Source organism: Antechinus flavipes, chromosome 3 (assembly GCF_016432865.1).
Source record: "Antechinus flavipes isolate AdamAnt ecotype Samford, QLD, Australia chromosome 3, AdamAnt_v2, whole genome shotgun sequence".
NCBI classification, from domain to species: domain Eukaryota; kingdom Metazoa; phylum Chordata; class Mammalia; order Dasyuromorphia; family Dasyuridae; genus Antechinus; species Antechinus flavipes.
Window position 1 is genome coordinate 521,980,811 of NC_067400.1, and position 22,735 is coordinate 522,003,545.

Sequence of the window (22,735 nt, forward strand, 5' to 3'; positions counted from 1 at the left end):
CTATAAAAACCCCCAGTCCCTTCCTGAAAACAGAGGATCATCCTTCAAACTCCCATCTTCTTTTCATGATGTTATATGGCTTCCAGTCATAGAATACTATTGATTTTGAAGGTGAAGTTGAAGGTCACCAGAAAGCCAGTGGAGAAGCAAGTGCATGGTGAGTATGAACAGGTTGTAGCACATTATAAATCAGGAATTGTACAAGGGAAAGGATGTGAAAGAGAGTTATTAGAGACAGAGAGACTGGGGAAAAAGATGTCCCACCCTGTAATGAGAGTAAGAGTGAGGGAGAACCAATCAAAAGCTTGCCTGTTCTTCTGGTTTCTGGGCAATATCAAGGAAACTAGAGGAAGGCCACCAGCTGGTGAAACAGACTCTTTTTCCCCTCCCCAGGGTCAGGAGGAGAAATTTATGTGAGGAAATGGACAAGGGTTGTACAGAGTGGACAGACATGAATGGATTTTCATTTGTATTTTTAAAGGGAATACCTACACTGATGAGCTACAAGATCTATCAAGGTATTTACAAAGAAGAAACTGAAGGTCAGCTAAGGAGCAGTGGGCAGAAAACTGGGTCTGAAATCAGGAAGATTTAAATTCAAATCTAGCCTCAGATACTAACTATATGACATTAAGTAAGTCATCTAGCTTCTATCAGTCTCAATTTTTCAACTGTAAAATGGGGATAATAGGAGCACCTTCTTTATAGGGTTTTGAGGATCAAATGAGATAATATTGTAAAGCATAGCTCCTGGCACATGGTAGGAGCTTTATAAATCATTAATCCCTTCCCTTCAACTGGGCCCTCACTGCTGCCTGGCAATCCTTTTATTTTTTTCCTGAGGCCTCTTTGTCTCTCAGACTCTCTAGAGTGGCTATTTCAAAAGTTTTCCTCTTTCTTCAAGTTTTCTCTCCTATGTCTTTTCCCCTTCTCAACAGATGACATCACTTCCTTCTTTACTGAGAAAGTTATGTTAACTATATTTGAGTTCCTTTTCCTTCTCAGCTCTATACTTTAAAACTTTTTCACATCATTCCATATATTTTCATTCTTTGTTTAAATCCTTGCTTAGTCATATAATTTCTCTCAATCTCAGCTTCATCTGTGAAATGGAGGTAAGAATCTATCTCATAGGTTTATTATGAAGACTTACACACGTAAGATGCTTTGCAAATCTTAAAACACTTACATAAATACTATTATCACTGTCTGCCTCCTCTTCTTCATCCCCCTCTGACTTCTTAATCTTACATCTCTGTCATTTTACAAAAATTGCTCTCTTCAAAGTTGTCACCTATCTTTTTGATGCAAAATTCGCAGTTTTTTCTCAGTATTCATGTTACTTGATTTTTTTTTTTTTTTGGTCTTGACATGTTTGGCCATGTGATTAAAAGCATTTATGTTATCAAAAGATTAATTTCTCTTCTAATAGGAATTTTGTGAAAGTATGAATTTGAGCTTTTAAATATTAAAGACATATTTTTATAGCTTAAAATCCTGTTAAGTATTTAACAGGATATATTTTGCTTTAAAATGAATAATAATAATTAATTAGTATTTGGGGAAAGTATCAATGACCTTGTAAATGGTTGTAATATATAAAATTCTTGGACACTTGTCAGATTTTCAATCTTTTAGATTCCTTGATGAGGTCATAAAATCTTAGCAACTCTGTGAAAGGATGAAATAAAATTCTATGATAATGAATTGATACTAAGAAACTGAGGTATGCTTCTCCATCACAAATACTCACAGAAAAAGTATGAGGACTTACAAGATTGCTTATAGTACAGAAGTTATTTATATAATGATTTGCCTAACTACTGATTCTGAAAGTGATGAGAAGACAGCTAGCTGTGCCATGGAAAGAGCACCAGCCGTGAATTCAAGAGGAGCTGAGTTTAAACCTGACCATGTGTCCTGGGCAAGTCACTTAACCCCAGTTGCCTCACAAAAAAACCCCCAAAACAAAAGTGATGAAATAACACCTGGAATAATATGTATTGAAATTACATCTTTGAGTCAATTTTGTATTGATAGATTTCAGTTTTAAAGATATTATTTTGTCTTAGGGCTTAATATGCAATACCTTAAGAAATGGATATTTGCTAACTTCGAGACTTATAGTGACCAGTGTTTTCCTGGATTTTGAGAGAACTATCATATGATTATTCCTAATGTCTAATTGTTGCTTTTTATATTTTAAGATATAATTAAGCAAAGAAAAAAAGAAATATCAAATGAATGGTTTTGAAAAGACAAGTACCAAAGGAAAACTTTGTTTATTATTAATTAAATGTTATAATAACATGAAGAGGGAAAAGCCAACTAAACTGTAAGCAGTGAAAATTTCTATGTGAGGTCGAACTGTAATCTGAACGTTCAGAGTTTGGATTCAGATAAAACCTGATTGTTTTTAATTCAATATTCTATCATTCTAGAGAAGTAGCATGAACTGTTCAAAGGGAGTGCGATACGAATAATGCAAGTGGTGGATGTAAATTATTGGGAAGGTTAAGAAAACAATTGTATATAGATAATGGCAGGAGCCGCTTAATTCAGTTTCCACTATGCTATTTTCTTTTAGAACAGGAATATTTCCTACATGGTTGAGTCTGATTATTATACCCTGGGAATAATGTGAAACTCTGCTGAATGACTGACTATTCCAAAAGACATCTATTACTTTAACCTAAAATCAATTACCAGAATTTTACCCTGGTATATCTATGATAGGTCAATTTGTGATTTTTGACTTAGATCTGAGGGAATAGTCCTGATTTTTTATGTCATTTCTCTTTTACAGCAAATTTCTCTATGCATATGTTTTATAATAAATCTTACTGTTAAAACCACTGAACACTTCTGAACTGCTATAATGGCATATAAGTATATTGCTTTGATTTTACTGTTCTGAATTTGTGACCAATAATTGTCAGCTTCCTAATCTGGATAATTGGGAAAAATCAATTCTTAGATTTGCTATGTCCTCGCTTCTTGGATTAACAATTTAAAATTCATGTATACAATTAGGTCTGTATAAGATTAGAGCTTTATAGATAATAATAATTAGCAATAATTTTACACACATACAAAGATACACACACATCAGAAGACAGAAGAATTAATTTTTGTTTTGTTTTGTTATTATAGGCAATTGGGGTTAAGTGACTTGCCCAGAGTCACACAACTAGAAAGTGTTTAAAGTGTCTGAGGCCAGAGTTGAATTCAGGTCCTCCTGTCTCCAGGATCAGTGCTGTGTGTATGTTTGTGTGTGTGTATGTGGGTGTGCATGTGTGCGTGTCCTCAAAGACAGAGAGAAGAATAGGATAAAGATATGATGTGATTAAAATTTAAACAATTTTAATTTTTAGTGGATTAGCAAACTTTACTTTGGGGAAAGCAAGCAAGATTAGATTGCTTCCATCTGAGAACCGTGATATATGTGACTGGGTTTCAAGTGTTTCATTGGGTAAAGGAATAAATTGAAAAAAACTCTTGACAGCTGTAATTCTATTAGTAGCCATACAACTTTATTGTGACAGTGAAAAGCAATAGAAAAGGCCAAATAAAGATGATATTTCTAAATGAAAATTTTAAAATTTATTCTGGAAATAATTGGGAATGGCTGAATTTCTGTCAGATCCATTTGAATATTTACAGATGGCTATCCATAATGACTTCTAAATACATAGGATTTAGATGTGTTTTAGTAAATGTTTCTGGTTATATTTTAATAATTGTTTATAAGATTTCAGGTTGTATTGAAGCTTTCACATATGGAATTGTTTTAATTAGTTATCAAGAAATTTTAAAATTATGATTTTTTAAAATTAAAATTAAATTAAAATTTAAAAATAAATTAAATTAAATTAAAATTAAATTTTAAAAATTAAATTAAAAGAAAAATAAATTATACTCATGTCCTTCACAAAACAACTTTGACAACTATACCTGGACTACATTTAACTACTTTACATACATACACTGGGAAAAAAGAAGGAAAATATTTGTGGTCAACAAAGTAACCAGAGAGAGGGTCTCTGATCATGCAGGGTTTGATTGAATTTTTAAAGCATTAATTTGATGCACTGGAGAAATAAAGAATGGACCAATGAAATATTGTCATTTTCTATAAACAATGTTTTTATGGTTTACATGTAATATAATATGTAACACTCCTTATATATGAAGTGCTGCTACCACACCATTCCAATAACACTTTGTTTCTATTCCAAGATGCTCAACCATTTGCTCCCATTTTCTTTCTTACTCATGACTCGAAAAACTGTAAATCCTACGTGGTCATAGAATGATTTTAGGACAAGACCAAATAATGAACCACACAAACGACTAGCATGATCATAGACATTGCTCTATCTCACTTTTTTTTTTACTGACTCTAAGAACTGTATTCCACTCTTATGTGACATTTCTAAGAAAGTATCAAAGTAAGAGAATTTTAGAAAAATACAAGATTGTAGAGGGCAGCTGTGGAAATGACTTTTGTTATTCTGCTTTATGAAAATTGAAAGATATACATATCCAGGGATAGGTTGTTATGAAAACATCCCCATGAGAATTCAACTGATGTTAAAACTGATCTTAACTATGATTATGTAACTATTTCAGAATGCTGTCTAAAAGGGGTGTATGTTATTTAAAAAAAAAAAAAAAGCTTCTGTTCAGTGTAGATGCTCCCATGTGAGTGTCAAACTGGCTGGCCAAATAAAACCTTTTTTCCTTTATCTCTGAACTCCTGTTAACTTAGAGACCTCGTCCTCATAAACCCCACTGAGATTGATGAGTAATGACTCCTTAAGGTCAACTTCAAATTTAATTCCATCACAACCACCACCTTCTAGATAAATTCTCCTCTCTTAGCCTGGGTGACCCTTTTCTTCCTTGGGTCTTAATATACCTGTGAGTTACTTCTTCTTATTTTGCTTTTTTTTTGCTGGGTAGCACAGTTAATAGGTTCTAGGTTTGAAATCAGGAAAACCTGAGTTCAAATTCAACCTTAGATAATTACTAGCTGTGTAATTCTGAATAAGTCACTTAACCTCTGTCTGCCTCAGTTTCCTCAACTATAAAATAGAGTTAATCAGAATATCTGTCTCATAGGTTGTTAAAAGGATGAAATAAGATAAAATTTGTAAAAGTACTTACCACAGTTCCTGATTCTTAAATGTTTATTTTCTCTCATCTTTCCTTCCTTCCATCATTCCTTCCCTCCTTTCTCAAAGAGCTGTATCTCCTCTTCTATTTCTCTTCATGTCCTCATCAAGCTCTTATGGATTCAATTTTCATCTCTATGTAGATGCCTCCTAAATCTAAATATCCATATCAAATCTCTGTCAATCTTTCAATCAATCATTCATGGGTCAGAGGTTGGGCTTGAATCTGGGTCTTCCTAATGGTGGGACAGGCTGTCCAGTCCACCATGGCCTCTTCCTATCTGGACTAGTTAATTATACATATTCTCACCAAATAAATATATATATTTAATCCTCAAAATAACAAGGAATTATTAGAGTTTATTAAGTAGGAAGACATCTTTAGGAAGATTATTTGAGAAACTCTGTGGAAATGGATTGTAGTAGGGAACTCAATTAGACTTAATTAGAAACCTACTATAATAGTTCAAGTAAGAGAAGACAAGGGTCTGAACTGAGTTGGTAACTGTGAATGGAGAGGAGACATGTAGACACAGCTACGTGACTCAATGGATAGAATATTGGGTCTTAATTTAGAAACCCTGAATTAAAATCTGGCTTCATACACTAGATCAGTGACTTAAATAAAAAACCTCCCTCAGTTTCCTTAACTGTAAAATGGAGGTGATAATCGCACCAGCCTCACAGGGTTATTGTGTGGGTCAAATAAAATAAATATTTGTAAAAAAATAAAATTGTAGATTTTATGCCTTTAAATATACTGTATTATGAACTCTTCAGCCTGGCATTTAATGTCTTCTCCAGTCCACATTTCCAGAGTTATTTCATATTACTTCCCTTCTTTTACTCTCTGTTCCAGTCTGTGCCAATTATTTCCTATATGTGAAATTCCATCTCCTGTGACTGGGTCCCCACATCTCAAATGCACTCCCTCCTCCTCTCTGCCTAATAGAATTACTAGTTCCTTCAAAATACAGCTCAGAGGCTACTACACACATAGAGCTTTTGTTCATCTTTCTGGTTGTTAGTCCTCTATTACACTTGAAATTGCTTTGCATTACTTGACAGGTCCTCTTTATCCACTTGTTTGGATACATAATATATCCCTCTTGGAGAATGTAAGCTCCTTGAGGGTGGGGACTATTTCATTTCAGATACAAATATTTGTTTGCTTTGAAATTTGGTATTCCATGCATTTCAACAAGAAAAAAAAAGTGCTTCAACATTTGATGCTTGCTAAGCACTCAGTGATTTGGTTGAGCAGTAGGAATGTGAAGTTGGCCAGGTATACAGTCCATCCCCTTCACCCCTGCTATTGCCCTCAGCCATGGGCATGTCCTCCCCAGTGAAGACAGTGAGCTCAGGGCTACCAGATTGGAGCCCATGATGCTGAGGTTGTGAGCTTTGATAGATCAAGGGGCAGTTCCTGCAGGAGGATATGGCTAGAGCATATACTCTCCTGGCTCCCCAAAGCATAGTATTAGAAGGAAACAGTAGTCAAAGGTAATTCCTGTGGGATGATGTCACTATAGCATAGTCTTCAGCTCCCAAAACCATAGCATTTGCAAGGGGCAAAAGTATCCCGTATAACTCAGCAGGAGAATCAGTAATGGGAGCCCAGGGGGAGGCAGTGGCAGTGGGGAAGGATCCAGGATTCCTGGCAGCGCCAAACACTGGGTGGCAGCCAGATCCCTGAATAGAGGACAAGGGACCATCGCTTCTGCTTCCATGTCTAACCACCAAAAATACCATCAAGGAAGCTTGAAAGATATGTGGGCAGAGTAACAAAAGTCATGGTTCTTCTCAGAAAATGTTAGGTCAAGATGTTAGGAACCCCACTGTGCTAAACTGAGCTGAATCATTTCTATGTAACTGGAAGTCTTCTTCCCCTTTTAGGGAATTGGGTGGGGAGAGATGGTCAGGCTGCGGATTGGATATGTACTCCTTATGGGAAAAACTCATTTGGTACTCAACCTTTTCACCATTTGTTGTGCCTTGCGGAACCCATTAAGATGAGTAATGAGGTACTACCGCATTTTATTCTCTTCTAGCATGATACCTTGCAAATTGTAAGCATTTTCATCAATGTTTTATTGAATTGAAATTAATTCTTCCGTACCCCTTTCTAACTATGCACTATTAAAAGGCAACCAGAGTATCTTTCTATTCCTTATTCTGTGGAGCTGAGAGGAGACCATCTGGGTGGAATCTGAAACTGTAGAAATTGAAAACATAAAGGCTTTTATCACCTCTATGGAGGAGGGAGGCAGTTGGGGTTAGAGCCCACTCCATGGAGCCCGGACTTAGGGGTTGCCTCAATCCCCTGCATTAGTGACTGGGTTAATATTTAATCCCCAGAACTCCTGTCTTGGGGTCTGCCATCATGCTGATTTGGTAAATGCCTCTCCAAACCCACTCAATTCAAACTGACTCGTCATACTTCATTCTCTCTTTCCAGATCTGATACCATGATAAAATCAATATTGACATTACTACTGGAAAGGATGTGTCTGTCTATTCCCTTATAAGTCCTCTAACTATCCCAGGAACTTTCCAAACCAAAATACTTCTCCTAGGTTACACCTGGTAAACCATCTTGACAGACAGACCAGGTTGAGGGTAACCAGCAGACTTCAAACTCTAAGTGAGTTAGGGGGATGTCTTCCCCAAGCTTGTGAGGGCTCCTTCATCCTCCCATGGGGAGATAGGAACAATTTGTTCCAGCAGTTCTGAAGGCAGCTTGGTCAGACTCCAAAGATGCCAGGGTCCTCCACTGTACCCAGGGCTGTGACCAGTTACTGACTTTTGTCCTGCCATTAAACTTCAGTGACTCTAGAAGGAAGTGTGAGACCAGAGACGTTCTGCAATTCTGTCTCACTTAAATTTAATTCATGGAGAAGTTAATACATCATTCTGTGATGTCATTGATCGTCTGAGAAAATGAAGGACTAACAACAAGCCCCTCCACCACCAGCACCAGTCGTCTCCTCTTCAACTGATTAATGCAAAGGATTGTACCTGGGATATTCCAGCAGCAGAGAGTCAACAGACCAGTATCCGAATTGTAATTCAGCCTTGGGGCTGATTTCCTCTCCAAGCAACTCTTGACTCAGTACTTCACATGCCCCATGGCTAATAAACAATAGCTTCCTGGTCCTTCTGGAGTCTCTGTGATTCAGAGTCCAACAGCCTAGGTAGAAAAGCCTTCTCTTGCTACCTTTTGTTCCTTCCTATCCAGTTCCACCTTCTACTTCCCCATTCCTCTGCTCACTTTTTGGAGTTCTCTCTCAACTGTTAATAAATGCTCTTTCATTTCAGATGCGCTCCTTTCATAACTTTCTTATATCCTTGTGTTTAGAGAAACTGGGCTTTCTCCCAATGAGGACTCACCTCCCTCACTCTCTCATCTGATGAGGAACAACCCAGTTGTTCCTTCTCTGTCTTGCCTCCTCCAATACAATGGGCAAAGAGAAGTTGGCATATATCCCTTCTTCCTCATGGCTACTTTCAATTCTTCCATCTGTCACCTTGATCCGTGACCTCTCCTCCTTGGAAGTTTATTCCACATGTATCAATCAATCAACCATTTTATACTAATTCCAAGCTTATTCTCTCCTTTCCTGAGATGGTCAGAAGATGATGTAATGGTACTTCACTTTGACTCAGTATTCCTTTCTATATAACTCCTGCTCAAAGATTCAGGGATTTCAATATTCCCACGAATGACCTCTCAAACACCCTACCCTTCCAGTTTATCAACCTCCTTAACTGCTATATTCACTCTACTTCATATTCACAGAGCTGGCCATAGTTTAGTTCTTACCATTACACATAATTATGCTACCTCCATGACTTGACTTTGTTTTCTCAGATTATCACCTCCTCTTCTTCCACCTCTCCTTTCATATCAATCCTCCTCAGCCTATTCATCAACCTCATCAATGACTTCTAGATCCTTGCTTTCCCCAATCATTCACTCCTATGGACTATCTTTCCTAGTCTCGACTCTATGTTTAGCTATTTCTGTCCTCTATCCTTGATTCACTGATTGCTCTGTCCTTCCACTTTTCTACCTTGCACATCCTTAATGTTGAATCACTCCTATTACTGTCTTCTCTACTCATCTTTCCAATCCCCTGAGTGTTACTGGAGGACGCTATACCCCTGTGCTGACTGGGTCCCCAACAAATGCATGTTATCTAATCTCATCGCATTATCAATCCTATTATTTCACAGAAAATCTATTTTTCCCTGCCTAACTTTATCATATTCCCCACTCACAATACAACTCTCCTTTCAAGTCTCCAACATTGTCATTAACCTGTTCAATCTCTAAAGTCCTACTTTATTAAGAAGATTGAGGCCATGTAGCATTGATTTCCTAATTTGCCCTCATCTCCAGGCTAATCTAATGCCCTAATCTCCTCACCTCAAAACATTGTTATTCTATTACCAATTTTCTTTTTCTTTGTTCCAGTTTCAAGTTGATGAGGCCCTCCTCCTTGCCAGAGCAAACTTCTCTACCTTCCCTCTGCATCCCAACTTTTCTCTTCTTCAGTAACAGAATGGTTGGCCTGAAGTCAGGAATATTCAAATCTGGCTTCAGATGATTTATTATATATGTGTGCCACTTAATCTCTGTTTGCCTCAGTTTCCTCAAATGAAAAAAGGGAACAGCACCTATTTCCCAAAATTCTTGAGATTATCAAATGAGAAGATCAACTGAACATGTTAAGCTGCTTATTGGTAAAATGAGGTCAGGATGGAGGAAAAGGATCATATTTAAAGCAGTTAATATCTATGTAACTCCCATTCTTAATGTTCACCTTTATTGAGAAGATTGAGCCCATGTAGCATTGATTCCCTAATTTGCCCTCATCTCATGCCTTAATCTCCTCATCTCAAAATTCTATTAATATTTCTGTAACTCCTATTCTTAATGTTCACTTTCAGAACTTTAAAAATGAATTACAACTGATTTTAAAAGTATCTTAACAAAACTCCCTATGACTGTTATGAGATATAGCACCCAGTCACCCTAGGGTAGCTATAGAATGATTACTACTTCCTCAACAAAAAAAAAAAAAGAACATTGATATGACGTATCATTTCACCAAATAAGAATAAGGGCTAATCACAAATACACATCCTTGGATTTGTTGAATGTAATCATAAGTGATTCATCTCCAGATGGAGTCTTTGAAACCAAGAGAAGAACCAGAAGATTCTCCAGGGATGACATTTACATGACTTTAGTCAATAATTAGTGACAAAAAACATCATCAAACAAATGGATGAGTCATATGAATGTGTTTGTAGAAACTGAGTTGTTTATGTAGATAAAGTCATCCACACCAAATATTGCATAAAGATTATCATTTAAATGCTCAAACTTAGTGAACAACATATACCATATGTGGATTTTATGTTTATATGTATATGCATATATAATATGCATATATATATGTATATATATATATATATATATACACTATAGTACATGTGTAAGGAAACAGAAGTGCAGCATGATTATAGGCTATAAAAATTTAGCACCTACTAGATACTTAGCAAGCAGAAGTCTTTCAAAAACCATGAAACGCAAAATCTTCACATTATAGATACAGACCTCAAGATTTCTTAAAGGACAAAATCACCAAACTAAATTGGAATAGTTCTATTATAATTCTTATCAGTCTTCTCAAAGACTGGGCTGAAGTCCACAATTCAGTGCTGGGCTGTAACACTGATGTACACAAATTTAAGAATATTTTAGAGATATCACCCTATCAAATATGCACAATCTTCAGGTTGTGTGGAATTAATATTTTTCAAAGTATAGAAATCTCACAGAGTAGATAAAAGTCGCATAGAATTCTACAAGATGAATGCTGGCCCTGACTGTGATTCTATTTGTTATTGGAATGTTCCACAGATACTTTCAGTGACCCTGAAGAGCAGACAAGCTAGTATTTTATTCAACCATAGGAAGCAGCTATTTTATCTATCTGTGAAATAGTTTGTTGAACATTAAATACAGAATATTAATAATATGATATTATTTGTCCTAGTCCCCTAAAGAAAAAGATGGAAAAAATGATATGACATCAGTACATCCCAACCAATTGATTTCCTCCTAGTCCAATTAATGAAAATAAGTGTGAGAAGTGGCAGGTAATAGACTTGTTAAAGTCTTTTTAAAAAGATGTCAAGTAAAGTTTATACTTAATTACCCCTTTTCTAGGAGGCATAAAATACTCTGATGAAAAGGAAGGAAATAAAAGGGCAACTAGTCACCGACTGGCCAAAGATTGGTCCTACCCCTGGTGGCATTTCTAAAATCCAGACATACTGTCTACAGAATAACTAGATGGAGCATTGGATAGAACATCAGTCCTGCAATCAGAAGGATCTGAGTTCAAATCCAACTTCAGAGATTTACTAGCTGTGTGACTCCAGGCAAGTCACTTAATCCCAATTGCCTCCAAAAAAAAGGAAGTCAAGGGTCAAGGCAGGAGTTAAGAACTAACAACTAAGAGTTAAGAAGTCCTGGACATTGAGATTTGAGCTTCAAAGAAAAACAAACTTAGTGACATTAATTAAGTGACCTTCTGAGCAGAGATACTGAATCTAAGTAGGAAGAGGAAAATGGAAGGGAAAGGATGTCAGGTCTCTTCAGTAGCAGAGACAGGAGTTGTTTTGGCTCCCAGCGTTCTCTGTATGATTGGCCCTCTATTAGCATACTCAATGTGTACGCGTTCTTCCCACTGATGCTATGTGTAGTTGTAGGAAAGTGTGCACTAGGTTTATGGGAGGAATATTTTGTAGCTACTGTTCGTGCTGAATTAACACCTTTGTTTTGAGCTGATTGTGTTCTCTTGCTATTACTAAAGGTGAGCACTCTGGTAGGGACTTGTGAGTTATAGTTTTAGGAGTATGGAGCCATGGTGTATCTTGAATTCAAAGAAGTTGAATCTATGAATGTAAGTCAAGCTAACACCAGAAGGAGGTGCTATATTATTACAACAACAAATCATATTTATATGGTATTTTGACATTACATTTGTTCTTGAATATGGTCTTCTCAATAACCTTCACAAGGCCAAAGGACAGCACACAATGATATAATGGAAAAAGCTATCTACCCCTTGGCAAGGCTGTGTAATATCATGGAAAGAGTGCTGCATTTCATTTTCTAGGACCTGGATTCAAATTTTAGCTCTGCCATTTCATTAGCTGAATGATCTTGGGTAAATCACTTCCTATGTAAAAAAATAAGTTTGGACAATATGATATCTAAGATTCCATCCAGCATTTAGAAATTTAGGATTTAGCATTTAGGACCCTATGAACTTGGATCGACAAGACTTAGTTTTTGTTGCCCTGTAGCTTCCTAGATTGTGGCCACTTGACTTCTCACTTTGCGCTTCTATAAAAGAGGAATAATAGTAATACTTACTTTAGCAGCATCACACATTTATTATAAAAAAAGAGGCTTGTTAACCTAAAAGGCCATAGGAATGGGATCTACAAATATGGGTTAACTCTAATTTCCAACATTCTCCCTCTTTCCCGTTCCATATTTGAGTCATTTTGGATTTAAACCAAGATCTTGACTAACAAGGGAAACAACATCATCTCAAAAATAATACATAAGCCTTTAAGTGATGGAAAGTATGCACAAAGAAATCCATCCCACCTAGCATAGATGGATACTACACGACTCTCCTACTCTTTATACTTATTCGGGTATCTTTCATACTTGGTTCAGCCTGAGAATAGTTCAGGTGTGAGAAGGGAAAGGGTGTGTGTGTGTGTGTGTGTGTGTGTGTGTGTGTGTAAGAGAGAGAGAGAGAGAGAGAGAGAAGAGAGAGAGAGAGAGAGAGAGAGAGAGAGAGAGAGAGAAAGAGAGGGAAAGAGAGAGAGAGAGAGAAAGAGAGAGAGAGAGAAAGAGAAGGAAAAAAGGAAAGAGGGAAGGAGGGAAGGAGAGAGAGAGTGAGAGAGAGAGAGAGAAGGAAAAAAGGAAGGAGGGAAGGAGAGAGAGAGAGAGAGAGAGAGAGAGAGAGAGAGAAGGAAAAAAGGAAAGAGGGAAGGAGGGAAGGAGAGAGAGAGAGAGAGAGAGAGGAAGCTAAAAATTGAACTTGGTAGCCTCTGGAGAGAGAGTCCTTGTTCCTTAGAGAGAGAACTTTGGAGTTTCAGAACTGATTAGAGAACTAATCTGGACATTTGGTAAGAAGTGCAAGTTACTGACTGTCAACAAATCTAATTAATTAAGCGCTTTCTATGTGCTAGGCATATCCTAAACATTAGAGATATAAAAAAAGGGCAAAATATTCCCTGTTCCATCAGTCTAATTATGGAGATAATATGAAAATAACTGTGTAGAAATAAGATGCATACAGACTAAATTAGAGATAATGAACAGAGGGAATATATTAGAATTAAGAGGAATCAGGAATGGCTTCTTGTAGAAGGTAAGATTTTAGCTGGATTTGAAGGAAACCAGGCAAGCCAGGAGGTGGAGAAAGGGATTGAGGGAATTTCAGACATGGCAGACAGTCAGTGAAAGTGTCTATAGAGCTGGGATATGGGATGAGGAACAAAAAACATCCAATAGCATTAGATGACAGATTGGGTGAGGGTAAGTAAAATGTAAGAATAGTCAATAGATTCATATGATGGCTATTTACAAAAGGAGAAAACCATAAAATTTCAGAGCGATAACAATTGTTCCTTCTTTGTTCTGCTCCCCCCACAACATAGTGGGTCAACAGTAGGAGAAACTGGCAAATAGCAATTACTCCTGGCTCAGATCCTGCCTCTGCCACCTTCACACAGAATTTTTCCTCCTTTGACATTTACCCCTCATATAGATCAGCCAGAGCAAATCCTTTTTATCTGACACACTAGTTCCTAACTCATTCTCTTCCTTCCCAGGGAGATCAGAATCTGGTGTAATGGTACCTCAACTTTGGCTCAGTCTTCTTTTCTACTATAACTCCTGCCCACAAACTCAGGGATTTCAGTATTTATACAGATGACCAATCAAACTTTATCAGCTTCCTTAACTACCATGTCTATTCTACCTCTTCCATTCCTTTACCCACTGGACTAGTCATAGCTTAGTTCTCACTATCACCCAGAACTATTCTACTTTTATGACCTTGATCTATATGAACTTGCTCTTTCCGATGACCACCCCAATTCTTCTACCTCTCCTTTCATATCAATCCTCCTCAATCTGTTCTGCATCCTCACCAGTGACCTCTAGAGCCTTGCTCTCCTTGTCCATTCACTCCAGCTGACTTTTGTTCTTCAGTCTTGACTCTATATTTAGCTGGTTCTGTCCTCTGCCCGTGATTCACTGGCTGCTCTGTCCTTCCACCTTTCTACCTGGCACAGCTGGATCACTCTACTGTTCTTTTTTCTGCTCATCTTTCCATTCCCTTGAGTACAATTGGAGGAAGCGATGCCTCCCACAGCATCCTTGACAAGTAATCCTCCAGCCTTTGCTTGAAATCCCTTCAGTAAAAGGGAGCCCACTTCCTCCCATTGGGTTAAAGAAAGTCTGGACAGGAGGAGAAACATGTCTTGCATAATAATTAAATATGCAAATCTCTACTTACCTTTGTCCATCTTTAAGAAAATATCTTGGACACTTCCGAAGACGGAATGGTTCTGGGGCTTTTTACTTGACTCCTGGACTAGAAACATCCAGCGTTTCTGACCCTCAGAGGACTTTCCCATGGTCCTGCCCTTCCCTTGGTTTCACACCCACCATTCTGGTCTTGGCCAGGCACACTCTCGGCCTGTGCTGGATCCCAGTGATCCAAGTTTCATCCTCTACAGATATTAACAACCTATTTCCCCAAGTCAGAGTATATAATGGAAAATGAGCAAACACTGAGAGCCCCTGATCCCGCTGAGACAAGGAGCTTTCAGTAACACTAAAGAACTAGGATGTCGACTTCGGGGAAGGAAGAAGTCAGTGGTCCAGCCTCCAGAGAGGACTGTGAGTGCTTGACTGAAAACATTACAAGCATTCCACAGAACCTGTTCTTCAGCAAAAAAAAAAAAAAAAAAAAAAAAAGAAGAAAGAGAGAGAGAGAGAGAAAGATAGGAAAAAACCCTTCTGCCTGTAGGATTTAATATCTGGGCACAAAAATGGAACCATAAAACACCAGAGCTGGGTAGAACCTCAGAGACCCTTGAGCTCAAATCCCTCTTGTATCAGATGTAGCATTTACCGCAAAGCCCATTTTGCTAACCACCTTCTCTAGCCTAGGATGTTCAGCTTGTGGCATTCCTTGCCCAGGGTTGGTAACACCGTCATTAGCAGGGGCTTCAAAGGGTACTGACGTCCAGCAGAGAGCACATCTGTACTGGCCTGCCATAGCTGTGGGGGTGGTATTTTTTCCCTAGGCCTTCCCTATCCAGGCCCCCCTCCAAATGCATCAGGGGTAAGAGCCAGATTGCCTGCCTCCTCCCTCCTGGGGTGATTGACTGTGTCTGAGTGAGTTAATCTCTTTTTCACAGCACCCTCCTCCCACATACAACCCTTTTGCCTTTTGTGGAAGCATTTCTAGGTCTAGCTCTATTAATAAATGCTAAATAAATTCAATTAAAACATTGAATTGACCTCCAGAGAGCTCATGTAATGCTTTGTTTGCACTTCTCTGCTGCATTGATCATGTAATATCTTGTATTATAGCTTTTGTATTTGTCTTATCTCTTGCTTAGCTCCAAAATCCCCAGGGCAGGGACTATCTAACCTGTGCATCACTTCCAGCTGTGTTTATGATAGTGACTTAATAAGCATTTGCAGAATGAACTGACATTCACAGGCTTACACTTTTAGCACAGGGACACACTGACACCCTCACAAACAAAGGGACACCCACACCTGACAAGCTCACAAGTATACACACGCACCCACAGCCATCTCCTCTCTCCTGAGTAACAAACATCCATCCCCCCTACTCCCAGGATATCCCTTTTCCAGCCTCCAGAGATTAGCACTAGTTTCGGAGGAAAAGGGCCAGAGGTTTAACATTGCAGTATTTTATAAGATGCTCACAACAACTCTGTGAGATAGATGGTGTTATTATCTCCATTTTGCAGATGAGGAAACTAAGGCAGGCAGAGTTAAGTGACTTCTCCTTGTTAGACTAGTAAATAAAGTATCTGAGGCCAGATTTGAACTCAGATCTTCCTGACTTCAGGTCCAGCATATTTGGCATCATGTGAAGAAGAGATTAGAGAAGGGAAAGACTAGAATCAGGGAGGCCAGTTAGGATTATAATATTAGAACAATATACATATATACAGGGGGGAAAAGAATGCAAAAAGAACTTCAGGAAAGATACAAATAGGGCAATTTATTGCTACCTTGTTAAATTTAATATACATTGAAAAAAAATTATATGTATCAGAAATTTTAGACAATCAAGAAGCATTTATTTAGCTATTCTATGTTGTAGGCACTGTACTCAGGGTTGACAATATTGTTGTTGTTTGTCCTTCTCTCAAAGAGAACCATGACATCTGGGAGGTGACACTATGACATACAGGTAAATTGAATAAAGTGATGGAGGCTGTGAAAGGTCACCTGTCTCACTTTCCCCTTCCAGAACCATTTGGATCCAGTGGCCAGATATAGATCAAGATAAACCTAAACTGAAAGAAAGACAATCCCTGCACTCAAGGTGCTTATAGTCTAATGGAGGAAGAGAACACCTAGAAAAGAACTGGAAAGGGGAGGGGAGGATGAGGGTACCAGTGCTGTTGTATCACATACAAAGTTCAGGAAAGTCAGGAGTGCAGCCTAGAGAGAATCCAAGCCAGGGATGGTTTGGGGAATGGAGATTTCGTATGCAATCTTAGTGTTTGATTTTTGTGTATTAAAGTGTTTGTATTTTTTGGTCAGTTGATAAATTTTTTTAAAGAAAAACTATTGTAGGTATAGGTGAAACGTAGTAGTGGGCTTGTGGGTATAAGGGAAGGACATAGGGGAAAGATGTTTTGGAAGCTGAAGCTTCAGTTATTGATAGAGTGAACAGGAGTATGAGGGAAAGGGAAGAGGTAAGGTTATGATCCTGGGTGACTGGGAGGAGGATGGCACCAGCAATAGAGACACAGGAAATTCTGAAAAGAGCAGACTGAAGTTATGTCCAAATATTCTCTAAAAGCATCTTCTCGTTCTAAACTTTATAATAGTATGAGAAATAAGCCAAACAATTTATAAAGAATATTATTATAATTAAAATGTCCTGTCTCCATTTCAGTTATTTCCCAGAGGAATTAAAGCTTCTTAGGGAGGGAAGCCCCAGTTTGAGTGGTGTCCAGTCCCTGACCTTGGCCATCTCCTGGATCTGAAGGGGACACACTTGCCTCTGCTCTGGAGGGTGATCTGAAAGGGCATCTTTGAGAGGAGCAAAACAAACATTTCAGGGACAGAGCTAAAGATGAACACATAAAGATATGCAAATACAAGTCTATCTGCATGAAAGCCCGTTTTGTCAGGGCTATCCTAGTGACTCTGGGAGGGTTTTAGAAGAGAAAACCCTCCATATCTCTTAGGCAGCTTAGACTCCAGAATCCACTTAAAAGAGACTTCTGTTTTTACTATAGTGTAAATCATTCTATTTTGTACTGGGACCCACTGACTGAATCTGAATCCTCGAACAGCTTTTCTTTAGAAGATCACAATAGTAAGGGGTGAGGAAGATGAATAGAGACTTGTCTGGTGGTTATAAGGAGGTGATTTATAGCGAGGCTTTTTAAACTGTGAGTCATGACCCCATTTGAGTCATGCAACTGAATATGGGAATCATGAAAGTGTGATTTATTATCAGTAAATGTTTGATCTGTATATCTATTTTACATATTTATATACACAATTGTGTAAAAAATTCCCAGGCAGTTTTAAAAACAAATGTCAAAAATTGTTTTACATGTAACTAGGGGGATTATATATGTATAGATGAATATTTTTATACACACACACACATATATATGTGTGTGTATATACATGTATATATAAAATTTGAGGGTCAAAAAGGAATTGCAAGTGGAGAAAGTTTACAGTACCAATAACGACTTAGGCTGGAGAAGCAGAAGTAGAGTAAAAGACCAATCTTTGAATAGCAGTATAGATGTGGAACTAGAAGAAATCTTGCAAATCAAGTCATACAACCATAATTTTAGAACTAGAAGGTATCCTAGAGGCCATCAAGTACAATTTTTATTTCATAGGTGAGGAAATTAAAGCTGAAAGTGGTTAAGTAGCTTGCCCAGGATCACACAGCTAGTATCTTAAACAGGATCTGAACTTGGAACTTCAGAATTCAGATCCAGGGCATTATTCACTATACTGTGCTCTCTCTCAGATAAGGAAACTGAGGTCTGGAGAGGTGAAGTGACATACCTAAAGTCACATAAGATAATCCTGATCCCGTAGGGCCTTCATCCCTCCCTCGGCTCGCAGGAAGGGTTGGGCTCTGCCTCTATTAGCTATTCCTATTCTAATAGTAGGATCAGCAATCAGAGGAAGTTTTTTCCTATCTTAGTATCTGTTCCAGTGTTATTTCCTCCATGTGTACTGTGTTGAGTGACAATATTTAGAATGAAGAAAAGTCACATTATGCTCAACTTCAGCCTGTTGACAGCTAGAATAGTCAGCATAGAATATCTATGACTGCCATAGTTTTGGAAACTATGTAGTGTCCAAAGGTGGGGCCAAAGAAACTGGAGAGGCTTAACCTGGAGAAGATAAAATTTGGGAAGGGGACAGGTCAGGGGAAATGGTAACTGTCTTCAAGAATTTGTGGGGTTGTCTTATCGAAAAGGTATTAGATTTGTTTTGTTTGGTCTAAGAGATAAGAATTCAGAATAATGAGTAAAAGTCTAAGGGAGGCAGATTTCTGCTTGATGCAAAAATTAAACTTTTAATGATTTGTTGTTATTGTTCAATCATTTTCACTTTTCAATTATTAGACTCTTGGTGACCCATTTGGGGTTTTCTTGCCAAAGACCCTGGAGCAGTTTGCCATTTCTCCTCCAGATTATTTTATAGGTGGGGAAACTGAGGCAAACAGGGTGAAGTGACTTGCCCAGGCTCACATAGCTTGTAAGTGTCTGAGATCAGACTTGAACTTGGGAAGATGAGTCTTCCTGACTGCAGGCTCTCTGCTTTATCCGTTCTTCCACCAATCTGCCATTCCTAACAATTAGGACTGTACTAATGGAGAGGGGAATGAGCTGCCTCAGGCTCACAGGATCAGAGCTAGAGATGAGGTCATAACTGGACGATCACTTGCTATGGATGTTGTCTAGGAGATTTCTATGCATTCAGATATGACTTGAGCTAGATCCCTTTGAGTGCTAAGATTCTAGAATTTTTCAAACTCATGTATATGTTGTGAATCACAATTCCTTTGCAAGCAAAATCTTGGTTAGCCTCCATGTTGGCCCGGCATCAGTGTTCAAATCCCACCTCTGATACTTATCAGCTGTGTATCACTTAGCCAAGTCACTTAATCACAGAAAGTTTCCTCACCATCGGGTTGGTTTCAATGACCTTCCAGCTCTAGTTCTTTTTTTTTTCTTTTTTTTCAACTTTAGTTTTATGATCCATTAAGGAGCAATGTGTGATTTCAGACACTTCCAGGGCATCTCCAAAGTCCTGGAAGCATAAGAAGGAAGGAGAATGCATTGGGCACCAAGTCCTAGAGGGAGTAATTCAAGCAAGTGGGGAAAGGAGGGTGGGAAATTGGGTTAAATCATGTAGAGCTAGGGCCCCTTGGGGTCATGCATGGACTTGCCTAATATGGATTTACTCATATATGCACGCAAACACACACATGCCTGGCTTCAGGATTTAACATGCATTGGCTTTCATGGCTTTAGTTGGAGCCAGAGTGTCCTCAGAGGTCATTCTGTCCAGCTGAAGCCCACACAATGAGGTGTGATGGGAGTCAGGTCACTAGATAGGGATGAGCAATATACATGAGAACTGAAACGTGGATACGGTATTGCTTTGTCTTGTTGAAATTTCTATCTCTGAGAAAGAATTAAAGTGGAAATTAAGTGGAAAGAGTGGAAAAGCAGAAATAACAAGGCCCTCGGGAGACAGCCCTGAGCCAACTCAGAGTTTGTGATAACCTAAAGTTATTTGTCAATTTATTTCAACTAGATAAATTGTAAGCTCCATGAGTGCAAGGGTTTGGAACCATTGGTCTCCTCAGCTCTCAGAACATGAAATGTCCATAGTAGACACCAGGGAATGTTTTAAATTGAGATGTCTGCTGAATAGTCATTCCAACAGGCACATTTTTTTGAGGAGTGCCAACTTTTAAAGAACTCATAAATAAAGATTCCTTTGCAAAAGCAAGATTTTGGCTAACCTCCATTGTCCTGTGGCCTCAGAAGGAGATGAAATTCTGGAGATAAAAGCACAAACAAATCCAGTAAGGAAGAAGAGAACCACATGGATGAACTCATTTCTTATCTTGTATTTTTAAAAGAGACGTACATAACTATAATAGCAACAAAACAAAACAAAACAAAAACAAGAAAACCCTCCAAACTGAAGCTTGCTTCTGAAGATAAGGAAATATAGCCACTGATCCTACTTCCAGCCTACTCTCTACAGCCACTAGTCTGGAAAACAATCATGGTTTTGCCTCTTTTTTTGTATCTCTACTACTTGGCTCAGTGCTTTGCATTAAGTATGAACTTAATAAATGCTTTTTCTTTCATTCATTCATTCATTCTTTTATTCAGTCAGTCAGTCATTCCTTGCAGAGGTGAGGAACTGAAGACAAAGAACACCAAGTATACTCTCACACTCAGTTAATATGGTAATTAAGTTTGCTGAGCTGTTTTTTCTTTATTATAAAATATGGCTAAGTGGCAGCTAGTTGGTGCAGTGGATGTAGCCCTGAGTTCAAATCCAACCTCAGACATTTACTGGCTGTGTGACTCTGGGCAAGTCACTTAACTCTGTTTGCCTCAGTCTCCTCATCTGTAAAATGACTTGGAGGTAGAAATGACAAATCACTTCCAATATCTTTGCCAAGAAAACTCCAAATGGGGTCATGAAAAGTGGAAAGTGACTAAATAATAATATGGCTTTTTGGGGAGGGAAGAGGGATATATTTAGAAGTGAATATTATACAAAAGCAGATTTCAATAATTTCAAAATAAGAACTTAAGAGGACAAATAATGGAAGGTTAACATTTACGTATGACCACAGTCCTGGAATAATAATGCCGAGGTGCTGATGCTCAGAAATGAGCTGAGGTTGGAGATATATACACAAGGCAATAAGATGGTATTTTAATATCTATAGTAGAAAAAAGGATAAGACTAAGAACAATATCTAGTTTCTGGAATTCATTTTCTTCCCCTTCTGGAAAAAAAAATAGAATGTACACATTCTTCATGATCTTTCAGAGATCACTGACTTAGCAATGACATCCACCAATTCAATTTCTTGGGACATAATTCATGTGGGCCTGATGACTCCATCTCTTTGAGGACAGCTAGGAGTTCTCTTACCACCTCCTCATTTATCCTTGGTTTCAAGTCTTACCTATCTTTGTTCTAACTTTCCCAACTTGAGGGTCATTCTCCTTGGGAAGAAAAACAAAAGCAGCCTTCAAAAAAAAAAAAAAAACAAATCAAGCAGATAAAGAGACTTGTCTAAGAGAATGGCTGAATAAATTGTGGTATATGAATATTATGGAATATTATTGATCAGTAAGAAATGACCAGCAGGATGATTTCAGAAAGGCCTGAAGAGACTTACATGAACTGATGCTGAGTGAAATGAGCAGGATCAAGAGATCATTATATACTTTAACAACAATACTATATGATGATCAATTCTGATGGACCTAGCCATTTTCAGCAATGAGATGAACCAAATCAGTTCTAATGGAGCAGTAATGAACACCCAGCAAAAGAACTCTGGGAGATGACTAAGAACCATTACATTGAATTCCCAATCCTATATTTTGCCTGCCTGCATTTTTTGATTTCCTTCACAGGCTAATTGTACAATATTTCAGAGTCCGATTCTTTTTGTACAACAAAATAATGGTTTGGACATGAATACTTATTTTGTATTCAATTTATATTTTAATATATTTAACATGTATTGGTCATCCTGCCATCTAGGGGAGGGAGTGGGGGGGAGAAGGGGAAAAATTGGAACAAAAGGTTGGTAATTGTCAATGCTGTAAAATTACCCATGCATATAACTTATAAATAAAAAGCTATTAAAATTTTTTAAAAAGAGAGAGACTTGTCTAAGATTACACAGACAGCATATCAAAGGATCATAGATTTAGAGATGAAAAAGCTCAAAGAAGTAAAGTCCAGACACCTGATTTTTCCAGATAGGAAAGTAAGAAGTTAAGTTACTTGCCCAGGATCACAGGTATGTAGGATGTGAATCCAGATCTTTGTGACTCCACATCTAATGCCCTTTCCTTTACTCCATGCTGCTTCCTATTATTACAGAATTATATTTGAACTTAGATTTTCTGTCTTCACA

The 22,735-nt window shown here is 37.9% G+C and overlaps 1 protein-coding gene across 5 annotated transcripts in view; it reads right to left on the reverse strand.

Moving 5' to 3' along the window:
* Window positions 1-22,735, reverse strand: part of P2RY6 (pyrimidinergic receptor P2Y6) — a 104,918-nt gene that overhangs the window by 77,382 nt on the left and 4,801 nt on the right. The window contains exon 1 of one of the 5 annotated variants that reach the window (XM_051987165.1): window positions 14,801-16,525. The exons of 2 other annotated variants lie outside the window; for them this stretch is intronic. In XM_051987165.1, coding sequence (XP_051843125.1) covers window positions 14,801-14,921 — 121 coding nt within the window. In that variant the 5' untranslated portion in view covers window positions 14,922-16,525. Of the gene's footprint in view, window positions 1-14,800; window positions 16,526-22,735 lie in introns of those variants that run through there. 2 more of the 5 variants (XM_051987171.1, XM_051987174.1) reach the window with 2 other exon arrangements.